The 26,651-nt window shown below is 39.0% G+C and overlaps 1 protein-coding gene across 3 annotated transcripts in view; it reads right to left on the bottom strand.

Moving 5' to 3' along the window:
* Positions 1 to 26,651, bottom strand: part of LOC127799587 (CSC1-like protein RXW8) — a 73,951-nt gene that overhangs the window by 30,616 nt on the left and 16,684 nt on the right. The window contains exons 2-5 of one of the 3 annotated variants that reach the window (XM_052333746.1): positions 23,057 to 23,455; positions 20,613 to 20,759; positions 20,065 to 20,128; positions 19,685 to 19,894 (exon numbers count right to left, since the gene is read on the bottom strand). In XM_052333746.1, coding sequence (XP_052189706.1) covers positions 19,685 to 19,894; positions 20,065 to 20,128; positions 20,613 to 20,759; positions 23,057 to 23,337 — 702 coding nt within the window. In that variant the 5' untranslated portion in view covers positions 23,338 to 23,455. The remainder of the gene's footprint in view (positions 1 to 19,684; positions 19,895 to 20,064; positions 20,129 to 20,612; positions 20,760 to 23,056; positions 23,456 to 26,651) is intronic. The other 2 variants (XM_052333745.1, XM_052333747.1) reach the window with 2 other exon arrangements.

Raw genomic sequence — 26,651 nt, 5'->3', positions numbered from 1 at the left:
TTCGGATGAGATTCACTGTGTTGTGATGTTGTGTAAAAAGTTTGGACACTTTTGGATTAATGAGTATCATTGAGTATGGATTTGGTTTATGGTGGAGTGTACTTAGACACTATGGAGAAACCAATCATATTGGTGTTAGGAATGCATCCATTAGGAAAATCCCTTGAGAAGGATAATATCTAATGAGAGTTTCAAGTTTAGTTATTGCAGCTGGAATTTTATCCAAAGGTGGTCCATTGTTATGTCTTACAGCATTGATTTGTTTTCTTTGATGTTTGTTTTGTGTTTTGAGTGATCAGGTGCAGCATGAAGAACCTATGAGAGCAGGTTCATTTCATCTATTGAAAAGCCAAGGCTTGATGGATGAAGGTTGAAGTATACTCAAGACAATGGTGGAGAATTGTTAAAGGTTGTCTCGGGTATATGGTATAAGAAGAAGATGATGGCAGTAGCAGTGAATGATGGCAGTTCGCTAGAGTTCCTTTTGAGATTTTAGATAGTTGTAACCCAAACTGTAATTAGTTATAGTTTGGGGGTTAAACTATAAATATCTAATAATATTCATTAGGATATCCACCCACTATTATAAATAGAGGGCAAGGGGTAGCAAATGGAGAGAGAGTTCTCATTTTTCTATTTGTAACGAGTGTTGATTGTTTATGAGAGAAAGTCTTGGGGGAAAACAATTGGGGTACTCGGGAATAGAAGGAAGAGAAGGGTCGTTACTGAATTGATCGATTTCTAGAAATAAAGACTGCTCTCAGGAGGATCTTAGAGGCTGAAGTAGTGCCATTCACATGGCATGAACTAGGATAATCTTGATGTTCTTGTGGATGTGTGGTTTGTGTTTCTTATTTGGTTTAATTATGTTTTCTATTGATTCTATTAAATCTGTTCCTTAGATCAAATCCGTGAGTGTGTGAGAGTAAGTGTGGTAGAATTTCTGTCCAAGAAATTAGTTCCAACAACCCTAGATATAACAGAGGATTTAAGAACCTGCGGTCTAAAAATCCAACAAGGGCATATCTCTACTAAAAAATCAGAATAACCTGCATAAAAAGGTTGAGTCTACTATCACCTTTGACTTGAGAGATTTGAATGCAGAGGAGATCAGTAAGTTAAAATCCTTCCTAAAGACTTTTCAAGGGGAATCATGCTCTCTGGCTCAAGTAGGTATGTGCTTTAATTCTGAACTCTTTATTGCCTCACAAACTACTAGGAATGAACTGTGGATATTGGATTCTGAGCTATTGATCACATACTCCTAACCTAAGAGTATTTGAGACCTATGAACCCATAATTAGCTCTAGAAAAATTAAAATTGCTAATAGTCATTATGTTCCTAGATTTGGGCAAGGAAAGGTGTGTTTGAATCCTGTTTTTCAAGTCCAACATGTGCTCCATGTGCCTAGCCTCTCTATTGTAACACTGGTCAGCTTGTCTCCGCTACTCAAATATCCCAAAACGACCTTTGAAAGATGGATTCCCCATTGTCACAAGCGGAACAACATTGCCCTTCACGTTTAGCCAAATTTCCCAACTTCCTTACCTCACAGATGAAAGCCACTTGATTGCTGCGAAAAGAAAGCTGTCGTTTTTTCATCAAAGCTTCCACCAGCATCTTTTGTAGCCTAGCACCTTCACCTACCTCCTTCACCAACTTTGGTTGTTGCTCTTGACCATCGGCCTAAGTTCTTCATTTAGGCCACTTATGAAAGTCGAAACCAAGTAGGCCTCACTCGAACCCAGATTCATTGTCCGCATAATGGACTTAAGTTCTTCAAATTTCTATTGGTATTGCTGGACTGATCCCACCTACTTCAATTTATTAAATTCTTCCACAACATCTACCAAATTTCGATCCCCAAGCATGGTACAAAAGTCTTCCACGAATCTTGACCAACTACTGCCTTCTTAAGACTCATACCAATCCTAAAACTAGGAGTTGACCACATCGTTCAAGTAGGCTACTACTAGCGTAATCTTTTGATGCTTCAAGGTTTGGTAAAGGTTAAACAATTTTTCACACCTTCAAATCCACCATCATGGATTCTACCATTCAAACATCGACACATCCAAATTCGGCATAGGAAATAGAGGATGAGAGTGAGCGACCGGCACTCCCAGCCTCCTGCCTGCCACTCGATCCTCAATTAACTCTTCCACCACTACTGTCTCGACCTCCACCTCCAGAGATTTCGCTGACCTTGAGCCTGGTCCAATCTAGTCAAAATCAGCTCCGTCCTTTCCTTCAGAGGAAAATCAGAAGATAATCGCACTTGATTTTGTCCCATGAAACTCTACACTTGATTGCACACCTCACGGATTTGACTTGCCACATCTTCGTGCATTCGAGAAAAGGCTTGATCCAACTTACAATCATTCAACTCATCGATAGCTCCCATCCACCCTTGCAAGTCTTACCTAGCAGCAAACACCTGTTGCAGTTGCGCTTCAATCCGCTTCATTCTTGTATCATTCACCATCACCACCTGAATTGAAGTTATCCATCGTAGGCCAAGACTCAAACTTTTGGACAACCCCCTTCTTCAATTCGAACAACCCACCTACTGAATCGACTTTGCCTACCTCGTTCGACACCAAGATCGCTGTTAGTCTCGCTCGCCTCATCATGTTGGACCAATTAAGACAGCCTAGTTCTTGGCTCAAAGGAATTCGGCTGTCAAAGTTTTTGGATCTTCCTCGCCTTCACATCTGGTCTTGCTCGCCTCATAATGTCGACCCAATTAAGATCGTCCAACCTTCGAATAGTGGAATTCAGCCGTCATAGCTTTCTGGGTTTGCCTCACCTTCACGTTTCGGTAAGAGCCGCCACAATTCTAACTAGAGTCAGCAGAATTTGGGTTGGTTCCGATCGCTTCAAGGTTGAAATCTCACCATGAATAACCACTCTGATACCAAATTGTCAAGGCCTCGATCCTGATAGAATAATTCTCCTTGGGTGAAGGGAGAAAGAGAGAGAGAGGGGAGAGGGGGGGGGGGGAACATAAGAGAATTGAGAGTTAGGGAAGGAAATGATAGTTGCTATGAAATTCATCGATGCGCTTTATTGATAGAGAAAACCCCTTTACATAGGCGCCTCTTCCTGCCAATCATTAGCAGTTACAACCTACAACCTAGTGCTTATTCCTCTAACAATATTAACAATCTCCTCTAAAACACCAAACTGCCATTTAGCAACTATTATAACCATCTACTGTTGTAAGATTGAACGGAAAACTCTTTACGTATTTCATTAACATACAACCCTAGTTATAGGGTTCAATATTTACAACTTAGGGTAGATTACAACAAGGAAAGATTACAATAAGACACATTAGGAAAGTATCCTAATTTGAAATTAGGAAACTATCCAAAATAGAATTTGGAAACTTCTAAAAACCTTATCATTATAGAAGTAGTCGTGGATGGTTGCTTTCCCTTTCTCCTTGAATTTCACACGTCAACACTTCCCTTCAATCTGGTGAATGAATATCTATCATTCTCATCTTACATACTAGGTCTTCAAATCTTCTAGTAGCCAATCCTTTTGTTAGAAGATCGGCCACCTGTTTCTCAAATGGAACATAAGGTATTTGAATTATACCTTTCTCAAGCTTCTCCTTTATAAAATGCCAGTCAATCTCAATGTGCTTAGTCATGTCATGTTGCACAGGATTATGAGCAATGCTTATGGCTGATTGGTTATCACAAAATAACCTAATTGGCTCATTAACAGCAATCTTTAGATCTTCTAGAACAATCCTTAGCCATAGCAATTCACATAGACCAAGTGTCACAGCCCTGAATTCAGTTTCAACACTTGACCTTACCACTATACTCTACTTCTTATTTCGCCAAGAGACCAAGTTCTCACCTAGAAACACACAATATCCAATAGTAGACCTTTTATCTATTAAAGATCTAGCATAATCTGCATCTTATTTGAACAGAATTCCTTTGCCTGGGGTTGTTTTCAAGTAGCACAATATTCTTTTTACAACCTGCATATGATCCTTAGTAGAACTATGCATAAATTGGCTTACCAAGCTCACTGCATAGGCAATATCCGACCTAGTGTGTGAAAAGTAAATTAACCGACCTACCAGCCTTTGATACCTCCCTTTGTCGACTAGTAAACTGCTAGCATCTCCTCCCAATTTAGCATTAGGCTCTACTAGAGTGCACACTCCTTGTCCCCCCAGCAAACCTCTTTCTTTTAAAAGGTCCAGTATATAATTGCATTGGGATAGGAAAATACCTGCTTTGGAATAGGCCACTTCTATTCCCAAGAAGTATTTAAGTGATCCCAAGTCTTTGATTTCAAAGTTCTGAGCCAACTTGCTTCTTAGAACCTTTTGTCCTTCCATGTCATCTCCTGTTACAATAATGTCATCCACGTAGACTAGTAATGCAATCACCTTTCCCTCTAATGAGTGCTTGAAAAAGAGAGTGTGGTCCCCCCCCCCTATTTCACTGGTATCCCATAAGCTTCATGGCTTTGGAGAGCTTGCCAAACCAGGCTCTCAGTAACTACTTGAGGCCATAGAGAGCCTTTTTCAGCTTACACACTTCATCTGTTTTTCCTTCCTTGAAACCTAGTGGTTGTTCCATGAACACCTCTGTCAGGACCCCAAGGGCATAAGAGTAATTTTTCTGTTACATGTATTTGTCTTTGTTGTACCTTAGGTATTTAAGGTGTTGTACCTACAGTTAGTTAATAACTTAAGGGATTGTCATGACCCTATGAGCAATAAAAGGGTATTATTGTAATAGGATAAAATAGTTTGTTAGGAGATATTTGGTTGTTTGTCAGGAGTACATGGGTGCTGTTAGAAATTAGTTAAGGGGCTACCTATGCCTATAAGAAGGCCATTGTAGGAGGAGATGATATGCTTGAATTGATAATTGAAAACTCTCATTCTCTCTCTAAGAAATTCTCTCAAATCCCTCTCTCATTTCTCTCTTCTGCTCTCCCTCAATTTTCTCTAATTTCTCTCTCATTCTTCTTCAATTTTCCCTCTAATACATTTTGCTCTTGACCTTAATTCAATCGAATCTTTCCAATTGTCCATTTTAGCCCGTTATGAACCCTAGGTTCATGACAAATTGGTATCACAGCCAACGGTTCTTGGCTGTGGTTCCAATTCATTTTGAAGGTTGCTGAAATCAATTTCAGTGATTAAACGGAATAGGTGAGTTCAAGTATTCTAGCGCGCTTGAAGGGTACCAGTTTCAGCAGAACTATTAAGGAGGAATGCAACATCAGTGATGAAATTAGTGGTGAATGGCATTGTTCAAAAGGAATCTATGATGAACAGATTGATAGGGCAGCAAAGGCAAAAGGACAATCTGAAATTGTTGAAAGAAAGGTTCACATAGAGGGAAATTCCAGCAAACACAAGGAAAAATGAGTTACTGAATTATTTTCATATAGTCAGGAGATTCTGTGTCACGATCCTGGAATTTTTCTCATCTTTTTAATTACAATTCAACCCAAATCATACAACACACCACAACAGCGAAAGCTAAATGAACATAAACCAATCACTCAGGGGCTTAATTATACATAACAACATCACAACCAAACTAATCAATCAATCCACAATATTCGAGCCCCCGAACACAACTCACACCTCACGGATCTTTTAGTTAGGATTGCCCTGTGCACACAGTTATCTGCAACTGACACGCCAAATAGTCTAGCTATTGTGTCAGCTCCTACACCTGGAATGATGGTAAAAACAAGATGAGCCACAAGGCTCAGCAAGCATAACAAATGAATATAGGTAAGGCTGGGTATAGATCTCCCACACTGGAGTACATCCCACTAAATGCAGGTAAGACAGACCAAAACCAGGAATAGCCATACCCGACATACGCCTCGCTAGACAATGATAAACCAGAAATAAACCACAATAGAGTACACATCGCTACATAACAACAACAAAGCTGGGAATACATCCCTCACCCAGAACACACCCGCACAAAGTGCAATGCAATATATGAACATGCCATGCCATATCGTGCAACAGAGAATTCAGTACTCCGCATAAATATAACAATGCACACAACAGTCTTTGGGGCCCACATAAGAAATGCACATCCTGGCACCCAAGTCCCAGCATACTAACCTGCCACAGCCATGAACTGGCTGGCATAAGTCCACGAGCCCGACCACAACAAGATCCACACCAGCCCGAAGCTCTCATCACAGTCACATACCAGAGTCCCCGAATCATAGCTATCTGGAGCCCAGCATCCACTCATAGCTATCAAGGGTCAACTCCATACCACAATCCTCAATCATAAACCAAATCAACGGTAACCACACGATGCAACAGATAATAAATGCAATGGCTCTTGCAGCATTAACGTGATGACAAAGCCCCCATAAGCCAAGCATCAGACCATGCTACGCCCATATAAGAACTCACACAGGCAAAATGCTCTAAATGTACATGCGCGCCTATCGTACCCAAATTGGCACTTAACAGGCCAACCAGGGTTATGCCAATGTGCACACTTCCCTGTACATACAAAGCATGACCCTCAATGAATGTAAGCCCGATCCCATGTAATGTAATGTCATGCAATATGCCACATAATGGCAGAGCTGATCGATAGTGACCAAATACCGGTCGACAATCCATGACTAGGAACAACCGGTCAACAGCCGCCCTCGGCCCGATGACAGTTCGCTCCAGTGTCACCAAATAGTCAACACGTTGCCCCACCGGTCAACAACTCATGCCACCTGTCATTACCACTCACGCCTACAAGAAACCATAACCACTTCATGATAGGCACAACACCAAGGGTGGGTGTCTGGCGGTACCAGCTTGCCCGACCTGTCTATAGTCTATCGTAACAGCTGATAACTGACACCCATACGTCCAGCCATCAACTGCCACAACCCAACAATCGACAGTCAGTAGCTGTATATCCCACACCCTACAACTCACACAAGTAAAACCCCAAGACTCCCGGTTACAACAACTCACCTCGGAGGGTGCCACAACCTCAACTGACTCACGAAGAACCTAACCCCAACCAAGTTCGGCATCATTCCCAAGGAAGTAGGGGCAGTACAATACCCCGTATGCATTTACAGAATTAAACCCCAGAAGCCTCCTATTTAATTTAATTAAATAAAATTTAGTTAATAATTAACTATAATGTACACAATTAATTTCTATAACCAAATCGGGTTGAGGAAGGATATAAAATTCATAAATCGAAAGAGAATCACGAAGGGAGTAAAGAGCTTACCTTAAATTAACTTTTCCCAGTGCTTACACGCTTACTCGTTGCTAAATTAATACACGTTGCATAACAACAGTATATTCAACCAAAAATTAATAAAATCGAACCCCAAATTAAATTCCAACCGCACAAATTTATTTACACAATTCACACGACTTACCTGAATAATTAAACTGGGTTTCTCTCCAATTTCTTCATGATTTTCTCCTCCATTTTAGCTTCTGCGTGCGCCATTTTTCCTTTGTAACTTCTCCCTTTAACTGCTGTTAAAATCTTGCTAATTTCACCCATTCTCTCAGCCTTAAAAGGCAAAAAAGAAGAGTCACCAGACGCCTGCCGCGTGGCAGCCCAGCGCAGCCCAGCGCCTCAGCCTTAAACGACGCCGTTTTGGGCGTCTCCTTGGTGAAAAAATCACAAATTTCCTCCCAGCCTCGCGCGCACCCTCGGCCACTCGAACCCGCGACCTGCCACATGCCCTTTCACGCGCGCGACCGCCCGCGCTAGCCCACAACCTCACTCTATAAGCGCATCAAGTTAATTTTAAATGCATCCTCGGCCACTTCCGAAATTCACATTTACACCCCCACCATTTCCGAAAATTGACACAAATACCCCTCACTCTATATTTACTCTTATATCCCAAACTTTCAATAATGAATTTCCCACTTCCCAAATACAAAATGATTTAATATCTTCTTTTAATACAAATTAAATTAATATTTCCTTTAAACTTATAACCATTTAATAATCACTTGAATTACATCAATAGCTTATTCCTAATTAAATTAATAGTTATTTATTATTCCCAAATTACCGGGATGTTACATTCTAACTGAAACTTTAGCCAATATTAAGGAAGTTGGCACTGTAAATGAAGCGAACAAGTCAATGGAAACTTAGGATTCCGAAGATGAAAGATTAGTTAGGGTTGTGATAGGAATTGGGAGAAGAAATCAGAATTATAAGAGGGGGAGAATCAGTAGAAAAAGAGAGAGATATTGAGAGAAAGGGGGACAACTTGAGGGAGATTGGAGAGAGTCTTAAGAGAGAAAATCAAATTTCATTCATTCAATTCAAGCATATCATCTCCTCCTACAATGGCCTTTTTATAGGCATAGGTAGCCCCTTAACTAATTTCTAACAGCACCCATGTGCTCCTAACAAACAACCAAATATCTCCTAACAAACTAATATAAGCCTATTACAATACTACCCCTTTATTATATCTCTATCTCAATATTACCCTTCTAATCCTCCTAGGGACATGACAATTTCCTCCCCCCCTTGAAATGTTTCTTGTCCCCAAGAAACTTATTACCACCTAACCGTTGCTTCTTTATCCAATGCCCATCTTCACTCAGTGGTTTCTTATTCGCTTTTCCTTCTTCTTATCTTGTTTTTCACTTTTCTTTTGCCTTCTCTTTTCTTTCTTCTCAACAGCAACAGCATTATGGCTTGCTGCCACACCAATGGAAACATGAATGAGCAAAACATCAAGGGTCTCGGTCCCTTCAACAAAGAAGTCCTTCCTTTTCTTCCTTTCATCTTGTTTCGCTTTATCCTTCTACGTCCTCCATTGCTCCAGATGCGTCGTCAATCCTACAACCCCATCCTCCAACTCTTTGGGCTGCCATGTTAACTTTGCTTTGTCTTGCGTGCTCGTGCCAATGACATACATGTGGGATGTTCCAAGCAAGGTGCCCAATCCAATCATTTGTTCCTTCTCTTTAGACTCCTTATTTTGCTATTTCAAGAGATCAATGGCATCAGGAGTCTCAACACTAGTGGCAGTGCTTGAGAGACTGCCAATTGATTGAGTGTCATCCTCCACTTTCTCCTTCCCAATCTTTTCTTCCATGTACTCCTCAGCCTTCTCCATAGCCAAGACCAAGGGAGTAGTATGTTTAGACCCTTTCATATCTTCAGTAGGGACCTCCTCCAGTGGAAATACTTTTACTTGCTGGTAGCTGGAGTACTTTCAGCAAGGCTATCCTCCTTCGGCTGCTCCACTTTCAGGAATTCTTCCTTGTTAAAACTCCCGCGATAATCATCGAAGTATTCAATGGGAAAGTTGTAATGATACTTCTTGATTAGTATCATTGCAAACTCCTGTAACTTCTCACGAAACATACGGCCAAATTCCTCGCACTCTTCATGAATCCCACTATTTGTTCCTTCGGCTAGACTCATTCTCAAACTTCTCTCCCCATGTTTGATTCTTCTTGTTACACTGCTGCTTATCCTTGTTGCTGTCCACTGAAAATGCAGCCTTCTTTGGCTACCATTAAAGCTCCATTCCAGCTGAAAATGAGGCATTCATCTGCTACAATTGAGGCTCCAATGGTCTACTACGTGCACTGCTTCCCAAGGCTTCACGAGAAGGACAACTTGAAGGCCAATAAACAGGAGCTTTGTATATCCTAAATCCCTCACTTCTCTTCAGTGTGTACCTCTCAACAGTCACCCTGAAGCTAATCCAAGAAGTGGCAAATTGCAGCCACTGTTCTGCTTCAAGGTCAAGTTTATTGTAGCAACGGAAGAAGTTGCATAGTTCCCGCAACTTAATTGGCCTCCTAGAATCCCTAGATCTCCATTAGAAGTGTGAATCAAGCGCTACAATGGTCACCTTCACAACCGAGATCGTCGAAGTCACAGAACTGATCTAGATCGCCTGCTGATCCTGGTTTCCGTAATCGCCTTCAAATTCCGAGAGTCAAGCTCCTTGCATCGGAAACAACTGGCCAAGCCGTCTTCCAATTCCAAACCTCAAATATCAACTGACCTCACCTCCTTGTGCGCTGAACTCAATTTCCGAGATTCAACCAGAAATTAATCAACTAATGCTGTTGAGGAGAAAGAAAAGTGAAAAACAAGATAAGAAGAAGGAAAAGCGAAGAAGAAACCACTGGGTGAAGATGGACATTGGATAAAGAAGCAATGGTTAAGTGGTAATAAGTTTCTTGGGGACAAGAAACATTTCAAGGGGGGGAGAAATTGTCATGTCCCTAGGAGGATTAGAAGAGTAATATTGAGATAGAGATATAATAAAGGGGTAGTATTGTAATAGGCTTATATTAGTTTGTTAGGAGATATTTGGTTGTTTGTTAGGAGCACATGGGTGCTGCTAGAAATTAGTTAAGGGGCTACCTATGCCTATAAAAAGGCCATTGTAGGAGGAGATGATATGCTTGAATTGATAATTGAAAACTCTCATTCTCTCTCTAAGAATTCTCTCAAATCCCCCTCATTTCTCTCTTCTGCTCTCCCTCAATTCTCTTTAATTTCTCTCCCATTCTTCTTCAATTTTCCCTCTAATACATTCTGCTCTTGATCTTAAATTCAATCAGATCTTTCCAATTGTCCATTTCAGCCCGTTATGAACCCTAGGTTCATGACAGGGATGTAACAGCCTATAAATGGAAAATGCTATTGGTACACCCATTTTGTACATCTTGGGCTACATAAGGGGGTATTATGACAAAAAAAAACCCTCATGAGGCGCATAGAGGCGTGTGAGGCGCATGTGAGGCACAGGGTATTTTGGTCATAATACCCCCTTATGTAGCCCAAGATGTACAAAATGGGTGTACATCTAGCATGATTCGCCTATAAATAGGCTGTAGAAGTAGAGAATGACAGCTTATGAATTAATTTGAATTCCATTTCTCTCTCTCAATTCTCATAATCCCCCTCGGTTCCCTCTCTTCTCCCTCAATCCTCTCTGTTTGATTCTGTCTCTCCCTTCCTTTATGCTCTTTCTTTCATGTGTTCTTACCAAAATCATTTCTATACCCTAGCCAAACCCTAGGGTCGTAGCATTTGGTATCAAAGGCGACGATTCCCGACTGTGATTCTGCCAAAAGTTGTTAGTCAATCACTATAAAATTGCCCACTAGAAGCAAATTTTGAGGGTGATCATCAACTATTGATAGGAAATTGTTTCCTATTTGATTCAGGAGAGATCAAGGATCGATAGTAACCAAGAGACTTGACATATCTCGGCTTGGAATTGAAGTTGGTTGAGGAGAACTCATGACTGCTAAGTTTAGATTTTAAGGAAGGCAACTGGGAAAAACAATCTCCTATGCAATTGCTGAACATCAACGAATTACAGATCAGAAGTGGTCCTAGCGAAGTAGATCTGGTTGATTCTTTGGAAGCCGAGCGAGGCGAGTTCAAACACTAGGTTGTGGAACTGAGAGAGGTGGTAGGCATTTTCGGAAGCGACAGTAATTCTAACAATCCTTGGCAGTAGGTTTGGGAGTTAAAGCAGTGATTTCCAACGATACAGGCTTGAAATGGACGATGATTGTGAATCACTTTGATCCAGCGAGTATTGAATGCGTGATTGAAGTAGAACCTTGAGCGATTTAAGTTTATAACAGTTGATCGTTGGCAACTGCAGTGGAGCTTGAGGCGAACCTATCAATTCCGACTGAACAAAGCCGAACATAAATCTGGTAAATTTTATTTGGATTTGGAAGGAAGGTGCGGTCACTGCATGTGACTTCGGCCATTGTTCTAAAGCAATTGGATCCAGGTCACTGCATGTTAACCAAGGCAAGAAGGAAGGCTGCTGATTGGCGGGTGATCGATTCTAGGTGAATCAGGTTTGTTAAATCGAGGACTAAAAGCAATTTCAGAGATGATCCTTAGAAGTTGTATAAGAGGCGATTAGCAAGAGGCTATTACAGAGGTAAAGCAGATTCTTAGAAGGCGGATTCTTAGTAGTCGATTCTCAATTGCTGCATCTCAGATTAGGCGATTATTGGAGGTTGTTCAGCAACAGCTGAACTTTGGAGGTTGGGAAGATTGTGCAGAACAATGGTCTATGGAAGATTGATTTTCTGAGATTGTTGATCATTTTAAGAGGTGAAATCCTGAAGCTAAGGAATCTAAGGTAATGCAAGAGGCAATGATGACCCACAGCCAGGAGGATAGTGCAGCCAACAAAGATAACATGCGGGAGGATCTAGTTGCCTCTCAAGAAAGAGTGCAAAGAGACTTTGAGAGGCACCGAAAGATGATGGAGCAGCATGGCCAACGGACCCACAGCATGTTCAACATGTTGTCTTCGCTACCTCAATTTTGGTTATCACCGGATTTTCTTCCCCGGGCAGTAGTTGATCCAATTCTTCCCAACCATGGTATTCTACCTATGATCCATGGACTACAAGAGATAGAGGAACTCCTAGCCTTGGAACTGGAAATTCAGGTAAGAGGATAACTTTTCCACACTCCCAATCATACCCCAATGCCTAGGGAAGGAGAAGCCAGGCAGACTGATTTTCCTAGAAATTTACAAGACCAATTTGGGGAGAAGAACATGATTGATGTGATTGAGAAGTTCAACAAATTAAGACAGGAGGGATCAATGACAGATTATCATATTAGATTTGAAGAATTAAAGTCCTTGATGTTAACTTTGCAACATGGCTTAATGAAGCGATACTTCATCTCCAATTTCATTAGTGGTTTGAAGGACAAACTAAAGTCAATGGTCAAGATAATGATGCCTACAACCGTGACGCAGCTGAGAAAGAAAGGTTTCAAGAATGCGCCTTGGAAGCCATTTTTAGAAAGCATGGGCTGCAGCCTAACAAATCTACGGAGAGCAGCCAATAGATTGAAGGAGCCTCTAAGGCTGCAAATTATGTCCAGTAGGAAGCTAAGGAAAAATTTGAGCTAGACCGGCCAGTTGTAACTAAAAACTCCAACAATGAAGAGAGATTGGACATGGATATCGGTGGGAATCACAGTTCATATTTGCAGGAAGCTAATGAAGTAGTATTGGAAGATGAGGATGGCATTGCAGATAAGGTCCATGCCACTGATGAAAGACAACCATGCAATGAGGACTTGGACCAAAGAAAGAAGCGAGAGGCTAAGGACTTGCACAATCCTACTACTACTTTGAGCAAGAACAACCATGTGATTCAGAAGATGATGGAAAAGCAAGTTGCTATCACACGATTCAGGAGTTTGGATATTAGAGAAGGGATAGTTGACATGGAGATCCTGGAAGTCTCTATTGAATATGAGGAACGAGAAGAGGTTGTGAAGATGGGAGAGGATATGACTACACCAATCTCAAAGTTTGAAGATTACAATGGTGAGGGAATCGATGCTTTAATCAAAGGGAATGCCCAATGGAGTACAGTTCAAGGTTGGTTAGAGATTAACCTAGGATGCTTGTGCTTGGAAGAAATTCTTGTTGACGGGAACAAGACTCATGCTATTTTGTTTATTCCTATTTCAATTAGAGAGCTGCAAGGTCAGATCAAATTTTGGCCTGCCGAGAAGTTTGAATTTCTTTCTATGATGGGAAATGATATGGTTACAGGAATGACAACATAAATGGAACCATTTTCAATGGCAATGGGGAAGAGGTGGATAGCTGAACTTCTTGTTGCAGCAAGTCATACTACTATTATTGTTGAGGAAAAAGAAAAGGATAAGCCAAAGCAAAGGAAAATAAGAGATAAGAACAAGAAAAGGCGCAAAAGAAACAAGATGCAGAATATGGGCATTGGATGAAGAAACAATGGCTCGGTTAAAATAAGTTTCTTGGGAACAAAAAACCTTTCAAGGAGAGGGGATTGTCACGACCCCAAAGACATAGGAGTAATTTTTTTGTTACATGTATTTGTCTTTGTTGTACCTTAGGCTGCTACGGTGTTATACCTACAGTTAGTTACTAATTAAAGCGATGTAACAGCCTATAAATAGGCTGTAGAAGTAGAGAATGAAAACTTATGAATGAATTTGAATTCCATTTCTATCTCTCAATTCTCATACTCCCCCTCGGTTCCCTCTCTTCTCCCTCAATCCTCTATGTTCTATTCTTTCTCTCCCTTCCTTTCTGCTCTTCTTTCCCGCGTTCTTACCAAAATCCTTTCTATACCCTAGTCAAACCCTAGGGTCGTAGCAACCTCTTCCTCTAAATCACCATGAAGAAATGCATTCTTCACATCTAGTTGTTGTAAATTCCATCCATAGTGAGCTGCTAGGGATAAGAGGATCCTCACAGTGGTCATTTTGGCTACTGGAGCAAAAGTCTCTAAGTAGTCAATCTCATATGTTTGGATGTAGCCCTTAGCCACTAATCGGGTCTTGTACCTTTCCAAAGAGCCATCTGTATTATATTTTTCATTGAAAATCCATCTACACCCCAATGGAACCACCCCCTTTGGCCTAGGCACCAAATCCCATGTGTTATTCTTCTCTAATGCTCTTATTTCCTCCTGCATGGCTAGCTTCTGTTTCTAATCCTTTAAAGCCTCATTCGCCGATTTAGGGATGATAATGGTGTCTAGGGAAGTCAAGAAGCCTTTATGCCTTTGGGACAATCTGTGATAGGAGATATAGTTGCCTAGAGAGTGCTGAGTGCAACTTCTAACCCCTTTTTCTGATGCCAATAGGGATATCCAAATCATTAGGGTTATAACTTAAAGGATTTAAGGGTTGAATCATTTCAGTACCTGGCTGGGAATCAGATGTTAAGGCTAAAGAATAGGTTGTCTTCTGTGGTACACAAAAGGAGAGCCTTTGAACCTTACCGGGGATGAAACCTCAGTTTTACCTTGGTCAGGAAGGTTTTGATCAATGGGAGAGTGATCAAAGATAGGATTAAAACCAGATGGTTCTGATTCAGTAGGTTATGTTATCTCAAGAAGGACAAAGTCCAGTCTAGGAAGGGAACTCCCTTGGTCACCCATTTGCTGATTCTCCCCTTGGGGACCAAGGTGAGAAAAGCTAAAAAAGGGTTGTGATTCAAGAAATGTCACATCTTTAGAAACCAAGAATTTTCTAGTAGAAGGATGATAGTTTTTGTAGCCTTTTGGGTAGGTGAATAGCCAAGGAAGATGCAGCAAAGAGCCCTATGGTCCAGCTTGTCCCTACTTTGCTTAGGAATGTGAACAAAGGGCTACACAGCCAAAGACTTTAAGAGGGAGAGAATTATGTACACTAATGTCAAGAAAATGGAATGACAAAAACTGGCTAGGGCTTTGATGGCCAAGGAGTCTAGAAGGCACTCTATTGATTAGGTAGGCTACTATGAGGATTGCCTCTCCCTAGAAATTCTTAAGGACATGATGATAATGGAGGAGAGTTCTAGTGATATTTAGGAGGTGTCTCATTTTCCTGTCTACCACTCCATTTTGTTGTGGAGTGTTGATGCAGAAAGACTCATGGATAACCCCCTTTTGCTGAAAAAATTGATGCAAGTATTGGTTAAAATAATCCCTTGCATTATCAGTCCTAAATTTCTGAATGGGAGAGCCAAATTGAGTCAAGATCATTGTATAAAATTGAGGCAAAACAATACTAATAGCAGCCTTGTCCTTTAAAAGAAATACCCAAGTCATTCTAGTGCAATCATCTATAAAAGAGATGAACCATCTAGCCCCAAAACAATTGGGAATCCTAGAAAACAGCTAGACCCTAGGGTATCCTATTGGGAATTCTATTGTTTCATGGAGGAGTAGAAAACCAATGGTATCCAAATCTAGTGTTGAGGCAAAACTAATAGCAATGGCTCATGGAATTTGTGAGTTATTATGGTTGAGAATTATTCTCAATGATTTGGGATTAAATGAAATAGAACCTATGAGGCTATATTGTGACAAGAAGTCAACAATAAGCATAGCACATAACCCGGTGCAACAAGATTGAACTAAACATATAGAGATTGACCGACATTTCATCAAAAGGTCTTACTATAACTAGATTTGAAAAAATTACATGCAAGTTGGGAATGGAAAATATGAACTCACCATCTTGAGGGGGAGTTAAAAATATCACAATTTACTCAAAGGATAATTCGAGTAACAGTTGGATTTCTCTCCTAATCTTAATGGCTAAAAAATAAGAGATAAAAGGATAAAGTGATAAGGTGATTTGGAGATTAGAAAACTCCAAAAAAAGGGGGGGATAAAGGCAGCAAATAATTCAAGATATCTTAGCAATTTTTTAAATTCTTGTTGTTGTATTTTATCTTCTAAATATTCAAATATGTTCCTAGAATATAGGAGATAACCTAGGTGTTGTGTATAAATACCCCATACTACCTGAGAATACATCAAGCAAGCAATATACAGTTCCTTCAACTTGTTTGATCTTCTTCTACACATACCAATCTAATCCTCATCCCATTTATAATTTTTTAAGTATCATTGTTTCTTTTTTTCCTTACCTATTATGCCTGTGTTTCTTTGCTCTCTGTGGTGTCTATTCCTCATACCACTAGTGGGGTTCTTTCTCATTCATGGTGGCAACAAGCTATTATTGATGAAATGGCTGCCTTGGATTCTACTAGTACTTGGGATCTCATGTCCTTTCATCCTAGTCACTAGGTTTATAATATTAAGGTGGGTCCAAATAGCCAAGTTGACTGTTTGAAAGCTTGTCTAGTTGCAAAAGATTACACTCAAATTTTTAGCCCAAATTATTCTAATACTTTCTCTAAAGTTACTAAAATTTAAATTATTTGGTTGTTCCTTTCTATTGTTGCCATTCAACATTGGCCTCTTCATCAACTAGACATTAAAAATGCTTTTTGGTGTGGTGATTTACACGAGGAAGCACAAATTAGTGCATCATTTCCACAGGTTACTAATGTGGTGATAAACAGTCTCCACATGCTTGGTTTGGATGATTTAGTGTTGTTTTATAGCAATGTGTCATAACATGAAAAGAGGCAAATCATTCTATTTTCTATCATCATACTTCATCCTATCACTGTATCTATTTGATTTCATATGTGAATGACATAGTCATTACTAGGGATGATCAAGAGGACATTAATCCATTAAAACATCTATTTCATCACTTTCAAAACAAGGATTTGGACAGATTGAGATACTTTATGGGAATAGAAGTATCTAAATCAAAGGATGGTGTTTGTATTTCACAGAGGAAATATGCTCTAGACATACTTGAAGAAACTAGAATGTTGGTCTCACGACTTAGGCTAGTTGTCTTCTATTTTTATTTTTGCAAATTGCATTAGTCTACAGAAGGAGTTAGTTATTGCTATAACTCTCGATGATAGATTGATTTAGGAGGTTATGGGGTCATTTAAGAGCAATTATTGCTAGTGGAGGAGTGGTAACTGCACCTTAAATCTATGGATGGCTTATATATATAGCTATAACCACATGGCTGAGCATTATTATGGTTTTGAAGTAAGGAATTCTCATTTTTCTCTCTTCAATTCTCTGATCGCCCTCTCTGCTCTTCTCTCTCTCCATCCTGTTTCTCTCTCACCTATTTCTGATTCTTCTCATAATTCTCCCTAAATTCCCTCATTTCTCTCTCTGTCTTCCTTCTTTCTTGATTATCTACTAGAATCCCTAGACTTGAACCTTAGGGTCCTGACAGTTGGGATCCAAATTTGTCAATACTCCTATAGATCCCGATGTCAAACTTCTAGCAGGATAGATCCTGGCAGATACCAAAGACTTGTTGGAAAACTGAACCACCTTGTAATAACTCAACCTAATATTTCCTTTTCCATAAGTGTTGTCAGCCAGTTTCTGGATTCACCATGTGATAATCATTGGACTACTGTGGTCTGAATTCTCAAATACATAAAGGGAGGACCAAGTAAAAGTTTCTTATATACCGATAGAGGAGATTCTCAAATTGTGCAGGCTCTCCTTTAGACATGTAGCTTAACTTATGGATTTTAAATTCTCTTAGAAAAGAGAAAGGCAAAGTGTAGTTGCAAGATTGAGTGCAAAAGCTAAATATCGAGCTATGGCTTCAGGAACATATTAAATTATATGGCTAAAGCAACTGCTGAAGGAATTGAAAATTGGTGAAACAAGCCCTACATAACTTATATGTGATAACCAGGCAACCTTACACATTGTTTCTAATCAGGTCTTTCATGAGAGAACCAAACATAGAGAAATTAATTGTCACTTTGTTAAAGAAAATATACTTTCAGCAAATATAGCTACTGCTTTTGTTAACTCAAATGATCAATTAGCTAACATGTTTGCACAATCTTGCAGAGGCCATAGAATAAATTATATTTGTAACAGGCTTGGTAAATATGATATATATGCTCCAACTCAAGGGGAAGTCTTAATATATAGTTGTATATAATTGTATTAGTATGAGGCCATTTATGTAATTCATGTACTCATGCATTCTCGAATATATATAAAACAAATTCAGCAACGTAGAGTCAGCTTTGCCTAATGCCTTTCTACATCCCTTAGCATTACTCTCAATGATGATGATGTTACGGTCTCATGCCAATATAGCTAGTGGTGCTCGCCATATTCAGTCATTGCTTTTCCCACAACTAAACTCCAAAGTTTTCAAAGAGAAGCAAGCTTCTAATATGCATTATGCAGTTATATTTAATATGAAAGAGTTCTAAAATGGAATATTGGTTTATGATGTATAAGCATTTGACTAGACAGGAGACTACAATGATCAGACAAAAATAAATCATGGTTACAATGCAATGTTGTTAGTTTGACTGATAATTCTATATAATATTTGGGGATGATGGAAGCTGACATGAAAAGAATAATTCTATATAAGCATTTGATGATGGCAGCTGATTTGAAAATGCATAAACCTAGATAAGTAAATATATGTGTGTGCTAGTGTATTTAATAATAGTTCAAAAGAAGCATAATTGGAATGACATAGTATGTTATTAGTAACATGATAAAAGTGAAAGATCAATGATATCCACAGAGATATAAATAAGGACAGAAGGATAGAAGATGAGAGAATTGAATAATGCAGACAAAATTTAGCCTCAGCATGTCAATAAAGGATATCTTTCCAAGGTAACAAATTAAATTGTACATGTCAAATGTATATGCCATTACATATAGATCTTGAGTATGAATTTGTGCGCAGATATTATATGGAGATTGACTTATTCCTCTGTAACTGAAGGCATCTATTGATGCCCTTCTATGAACTCCTCAGAAAAAACAAAGTTACCTAAGAAAACATCCATAAAATAGTTCCTCATGTGACCGCCATATTTAAAAAACCCACATTAAATGCAACAACATAAGACAATAACAAATAGAACACAGCGGGATCATGCAACCAACAAGGATTGAGATCTTTTTCTTTCCATGGATGGAGGGGGATATCTGGCCCAATACTTGAAATAGTCAATAAATTGTCAAAAATGAAATAAAGGGATGAATCCAGGTAACTCAGATTGGACATCTTAAAAGGTTCATTATGACTGATTATCATGTGTTAATTCTTAGGTGAAATGCTATAGTTGTCACACAGTTGGCTTGGCCTCATCTTGTTGACTGTCAAATGGACTAGAGATCTTCATAGAGAGTATTAAACCACTAATAAAATTTTTGAAAATGGCAAAAAAATTCATACATTCATCTCCAAATTATCCAAAGCAGATTCTTACCATTAGTTTCTGAACTATACCAGATCGATAAACCATTTGGTGTGATAAATAACTTGATGCATAATATTTTCCAAAGAAATTTCTCACTGAAACACTGTATGATTCTTTTGGAGACCAAGGGATACCACGAACTACAACTGTAAAGTGACTTGGGTTTCGAGAAAGTCCAGTGATATGCACCAACCTCTTTTTTGTGATGTTTTTATGCTCCTGGAGGCAAAGAAGAGCAGTTTCATAAGCAACTAAACATCCTTCAATAATAAGTTGTTACAAGAATCTTTCATGTGCATCAACTCAAAACAAGATCAGATAAGTGGTGTGTGGACCAATTAAAAAATGTAATAAAAGATTAGATTATCAAATACTGGGTTGATCCTTACAACATAAAGAAGAAGACACGCAGAACAGGATATGATGTATAAGGCAAGGCAATGAGCCCAGATCCTGAAAAACAAATGAGTAGAACAAAAATGAGGAATGAAAGGAAAACATAGTCAACTAGCAAACAGTTATTAATTAGCATAATTTGCATTGAAAGTTTGTAGAGTCCTTGAACTCATAGGTCATTCTTTTGACTTCCTCCTAACCTCCAGATGAAATGGAATTTCTTGTGGAGAGGTATTTAGTAATCAGGTTTGACTTCCTCCTTTCTGCAAAAAGAGCAAAAAGAGAATTCCACCACCCCCCCCCCCCCCCCCCTGGTGCCTCTAGGAGCCGGAAAAGTAGAAATGTTGAAACACCCAAACAAACTCATAGAATCTCCTTGCAGGCATAAAAGCCATCAGGAAACATTCAATTTGTTCAAGGAGGCTACAGCAACCCATTGCATTTAATTTACTTAAACAAATACAGAATGTCTGCAAGATTACACATGATATTCTGCATATTCAAAGTGATTAAACTAGCATTTTGTTGATGTAACCCGTACCATTTTGATCTTTCTTTAACATTCCCTATCGTGAATACATCCAGTGATTCTGAACGGATGTGGTGGTGCTGCATCTCTTTTCCAAAATAATTAAATGGAAGGACAAGAAAGATGCAAACTGTAGCAGCAATAGAGAAGATTCGAATACTGTACAAAAAAGAGTGCAACAGCTATGGTGAGTAGATCTGCAAATACAATAGCATGAAAGTTGATTCCTCAAGAAATTTCAAGATAAAGGAGATGGGTGGCAGCTGTAAAGAAGTTTATCAAATCTCAAAAACTCAAATAAGTAATATTCCATAAATTTGACTAACATAAAAATTCCAAAATCAGGTATCTAATGAAAGAAAGGGAAGAAAAAGAAAAGGGTTTCTTTTTTGGGAGGGGGGTGGACATAAGGGGGAGAAAACAAGGATTACAAGAATAAGGTCATTTACAACTTCAATCTAGAATGTAATCATTTGCAATTATCTAGAAAATCTTATTAGAATTCAACAACTTTGTAAGTTTGTAGGCATAAGCTTGGATTCTAGTAGGCTACCGATGTCCATTAGAACAGTTTGAATTCTTGCTGTTCCTTTTGTCTTTCTTGCAATAATAGTATGTTCTGAAAATACTGCCTGATCTAAATGACCTTGTATCTAGACCATAACTACTCCCAATTACTGAAAGGAATAAACACGCAACACCCTGGCAACAGCCTGTTAAGTGGTTATTAAACCAAAATGCACTTAGGGTCATGTGCAACTTACCCCCCCTGTGCTTTTGATTGCACCAAAAGAGTCCATTACACTTTCTAAATGTTGCAATTAGCCACCACCTGTTAGTCAACCCTTAACTCTGTTAGTTGACCAACAAAAATTCTGTATTTCGTTGATATACAGGATTCTGTTTACAGAATTCTATAATTTTGTATACAGAATTCTGGAATTCTGCAGTAATAAAGAATTATGTGCAACAATCTACATACAAAATACATAATTCTACAAGTAAAATTCCAGAATTTTGTGTTGGTCAACTAACAGAGTTAAGGGTTGACTAACACATGGTGGCTGATTGCAACATGTAGAAAGTGTAATGGGGTATTTTGGTGCAATCAAAATCACAAGAGGGTAAGTTGCACATGACCCTAAGTGCAAGGGGGTTTCATATAATTTACCCAACCAAAATTGGATGCAATTATGTAAAGCCAGCAGTTCTGTGTTGGCATATTCTATGAAAATATTTGTTCTTTATTTAAATATGCAAAAGTTAAACGCATTTTGCTTACAATGGTGTTCACATCATCTACCATTACAATTGTTAATTATAAAGAATTGCCCCCATCATCCCAAAAAAAGAGCTTTCCCAAATGGCAATTAGAAAGAGCTTATATTTGAAACAAGCAAAAGTCAAACTCATTTTGCTTACAACGATATTGACATTAGACTATTGGGTTTTAACAAACTGCGAATTACCATATCATTTTCACTATACAAGTTAAAATTCTCTCTGCTCCAATAGGAAGCAAACACCCTAGATCAACCAGAAAACAAAAGCATTATTCTAACCTACACCCCAAAACCCTCCTTGGTGCCAACACCTGAACCCTCCAAAATTTGCTAGGAGGGCTTTCAGGGCTGAAGCCCTAGAGTACCCAAAAAGCCTAGATTAAACACTAATTAGAAGTCCTACATATATTGAGGGTAAATAGTTTGTTAGTTTAGACAGAACACTAAATTCCACGAATAGTTTTTAAGTTCATAGTGTCATGGGCAGAGTCTTCAGCTCTGAGCCCTGTGGCATAGATGCCTGAAAACACTTTAAAGGCACAAATTCCACCTACTTGGACGTGAAGCACTGATGCTAGCACAAGATGTAAGCCTTTGCTTGGGAAAGGCACCTCAAGACCCAGCGTGAGATGAAGAAAAAAGAAAAACTATGGGAGAAAGGCTTAAAAGCAGTCTCAATTATATTGGCAAAGGCCTCACTATGTACATTGCTCACTCAATGTGCAACTTGATGACAAAAACTAGTATAGCCTTCCTTTATTTATAGGCAAGTGCTCACTATACAAGTCAGTAAATAAGTGATGTGGGATCAGTGCCTTGTGCACCTAGAGCTTGACATGCATCTTGGAAGTTTGCTTAACAAGTCAGTCCATCCCCATAGTCTTTGACCCAGGCAGCAGCATGGCCCAACATGGCCCGCTTGGGTGGTCCATGTCAATAGTGTGATAATAAACCTTCAAAATCAGTCAGTAAGTGGGTGCATGAGGAAAAAAGGAACCACCCTTACTAACTTCATCAAATTTCTGACCGATCAGAAGTATATATTATAGATTTGCCCATCTATCCAAAAATATGTACTAGTAAGATTCAGCATTTATAATAACAAATCATAAACGAAGCAGGCATGTAACAACCTCCAATCTCACATATGCTTAAGAGGCAAGATACAATCACCTGAAAACAACTGTCCTGAGAAAAACCACTGCATCCAAGCCCCCACAAGCCAGTATTTCTTCATCGGTTGCTTTCCAGGCCTTTACTATCCAACTAGCAGAAGGAATAAGTCTGTCAAAGGTGAAACCATCTCCCTCTCTTGACCGTAACCGAGCAAGCCTCTGCCCGAAGTACACACTTGCATTGCTGGGTTGTTTTCTCAAAACAGAATATAGTGATAAAAACACTGCACATATTGCTATATTGATACCAGCAGAAGTTAAGAGACTAGAGATATCCATCTCTGTCCAATGCAAAAGCACTCCTTAGGCGTGTCATTAACCATAAATGGCATGAAAGTACACCATACAAGAAAGCCAGTAAATACTGCTTTTCTGGCGGGAACTGCAGAAGTATCAACTATATGAATATTAGGATGTATACTGAAACGGTTTAGAATCTTAAGAGCGAGTTTGTCAAGGTGTTAACCATAGGACATGGCAAGTTCTTCCCCTTTTCTTTGTAAAAAATTGCTAAAACCACTAAAGATGGATAAAACATGTCAGGACAAATGAATTAACAAAAATATAAACATATACTTTACAAATGCTCCAACTTGGAAACTGCACCCAGACAACACAAATCAAGGATACAGTAATCAACAGATGCTTCTTTAGATCACATAGAGATAGGGGGGTGAACAAAAATCCAGGTGCAACCATTATATAAAGGGAGAACACCATTTGGTCCCCTCTTATCAATTTTTTGAGTTCCAAAACCTTGTCATGACCCCAAGGATATAATAGTAATTGTAGTTTAATGCAAATACCAGATTGTACCTTTCAGATACAACTAAAACTGAAAGTTAGAAGCCCATAAATAGGCTAAATCTTAGAGAATGGGAATTATTCTTGAATGATAACAGAATTTTGTGTGTGTGTGTGCGTGTGTTACTCCTGATCGTACTCTCTATTCTTCTTATTTTTCCCTCCCTTTCTATTCTCTTGCCACCAAAAACCCTAGGTTAGGTCCAGATCCCTAGCATTTGGTATCAGAGCAATCAATTCTCAGCTGTTGATTCAGGCAAATTTTAGCAACTGATCCAAAGTCAAATTTTGAAGGCGAGAATAAGAGATGGCCGAAGGGACTCATTTGAAGTAGTTGGAGGCGAGACTGGAAACTATGGAATTCGGTTTGCAGTAGACTCAATAGGAGGGGAGTCGTGGTTAAGAGGAGAATGCGACAACCAGATAAGTTGTGCAAACCTTAGAAGGAAGTGTACAGACATTTGACAGAGGACTTAAGGAAGAATTTGATAACTTCAGCCAAAGGTTGGATGGACTTCTGAGGATGTTTTCTAAAATGCCTCAGGCCAACCTACTGGTGGATTTCCCTCCAAGATCCACTTTAGAGCCAATCCTTACTAGAGCAGGCATTCTTCCCCATGTTTCTACCTTATAGGAAGATGAGGAACAAATTGAACTGGATAAACCAATTCATCTTCTCAAACCTCTCATTATACTCCAATGCCAAGGCTACATATATCGAGTTTTGAAGGAGTATGTCACGACCCCAAGGATTCCCAAGGATATAATAGTAATTATGTATTATATGTATTTCTCTTTTTGGTTATACATTGTTGTTGTACTAGTTGTATCTTTCAGTTGTATTGTAACTGAAAGGATAGAATGCCTATAAATAAGCTAGATCAATTAGAGAATTCTATAGTTGAATGACAACTGAAATCTGTTTCTCTCAACTTCTCTAATCTCTATCCCAATTCCCTCTAATTCTATCTCTATCTTTGTTCTATCTTAGTCCTCCCTCATTTCTGTCTATTTCTCCCTACCTTTTTGTTCTAATTCTCCCTTGAATTCTTCTCATTTCCTATCAAAGCCCTAGCTCAACCCTAGGTACATGACAATTGGTATCAAAGCCAACGATTCTCGATTGAGAATCTAGAAATTTTTAGCAATCTATTAAGGTTCAGATTGTGAAGGCGAAGCAGATCTAGATGATTTTCGACTCTTGATTCAAAGCAGTTGGATCTCAGATGTTGAATTAGATATAGGCGATTCAGGAAGCCAATTGATTCCCGGTTGTAGTTCTAACGATCAAAGCATCAATTTGATAGGCGACTCCTAGAAGCAATTACTAAGGCAAACTCGGGTTTGCTAAATCGAGTACTAGAAAGCTATCCTTGGAAGCTAATAGTAGGCGATTCTCAAGAAGTGGCAACAAGGGTCAATTGATTCTCAGAAAGCTCAATAGAGTCGATTAAGAGGCAATTCTAATCCAAAGGCAATGCCTATATGTTATTCTCGCCTGAACTTGAAGCAATGATTGAGGTGGATTACGTTTGCTGAATTTAGGTCCTAGTGAATTTAGGTTTGCTGAATTTTAGTATTGGAATAAGTTTTGTGGATGTCCTTAGAATCTGATCAAGAGACGATTATCAAAAGGATGTTACAAAGGTGAATTCCAAGGATTTGAACTATGGAGATGGCAAAAGGAATTGAGAAAGAATGCGCTAAAATTCATCCAAAACTAGACAAGATTTTAATTTTGACTTCAATGAGATTTCAAGTCAATATACCAGTGGAATGCTTTTCAAGATCCACTGCAAAACCAATTCGAGCAAGCATTGGAAGCCTACCTAATGTTTTCAGTTTGCAGAAAGCGGATGAATTAGCATTGGATCAGGCAACTCTGATTGGAAGATTAGTCATATGTGTGGATACTAGTTCTGGAGTCTTTCCTTAAATTCCTGACTAACAGGAAACTGAGGAACAATTTGAATTAGAACAAAACCTTGATTCATTTGATATGTCGGCTATAAATCAGGTCAGAGATGAGAGTTGCAATGAAGAGTTTAATAAAGTAAAACAGAAAAGCTTTGTTATGGATTACCCGGTCAGGTATGAGGAATTGAAATCACTAATGCTCAATTTCCATCCAACCTTAAATGTGTCTTACTTAGTATCAAACTTCATCAATGGTCTAAATGATGAGCTGAGGTGTACTGTGAAAATGAGGCATCCTGCCACAGTAAAACAAGCAGCTAAGAAGGATAAGCTGCAAGAATTGGCGCTGGAAGCCATTTTCAGAAAGCATAAGCTACAACCTAAAAGTTTTCCTACGAGCAGCCAGTAGATTGAAGATAATTCTAAGCTGCCAATCAAGTAGTGCAGAGAGGAAACCCTATTCCTAAGGCCTACCAAATCCAAACTCAGTTAAAACTCTTTCTATGGAGACAAAAGAAAGGCGTAATGACTGCAAGAAAATCAAAGAAATCACTGATGAAGGTCCTAAGAATATTGCTTCTTTGGTTTTGATTCCGAAGAAGGCTGAGGAGTCCATAACTTTGGTTAAACTAGGCGTCAAGAAGATTAAGACAATTTCAACAAGAGAAAATCTCACTATTGTTCTGAATGTTTTTGATTCCGAACAATGTCATAGTGTTGTTGTCAATTCAAATGGTGTAGACTAGTTTCTGACTAGTTTCTGATGTTGGTTTTATCAGAGAAGGAACAAGTGAAGTGACTGAACAAAAGAACCATAAGGTTCGAAAGATGAGGGAAGAGAAGGTTGTTGCCAACATACTTATTGCTACAAC

Source organism: Diospyros lotus, chromosome 4, assembly GCF_014633365.1.
Source record: "Diospyros lotus cultivar Yz01 chromosome 4, ASM1463336v1, whole genome shotgun sequence".
In the NCBI taxonomy this organism is placed as follows: Eukaryota; Viridiplantae; Streptophyta; class Magnoliopsida; order Ericales; family Ebenaceae; genus Diospyros; species Diospyros lotus.
This window is presented reverse-complemented; position numbering and strand designations above follow the sequence as displayed.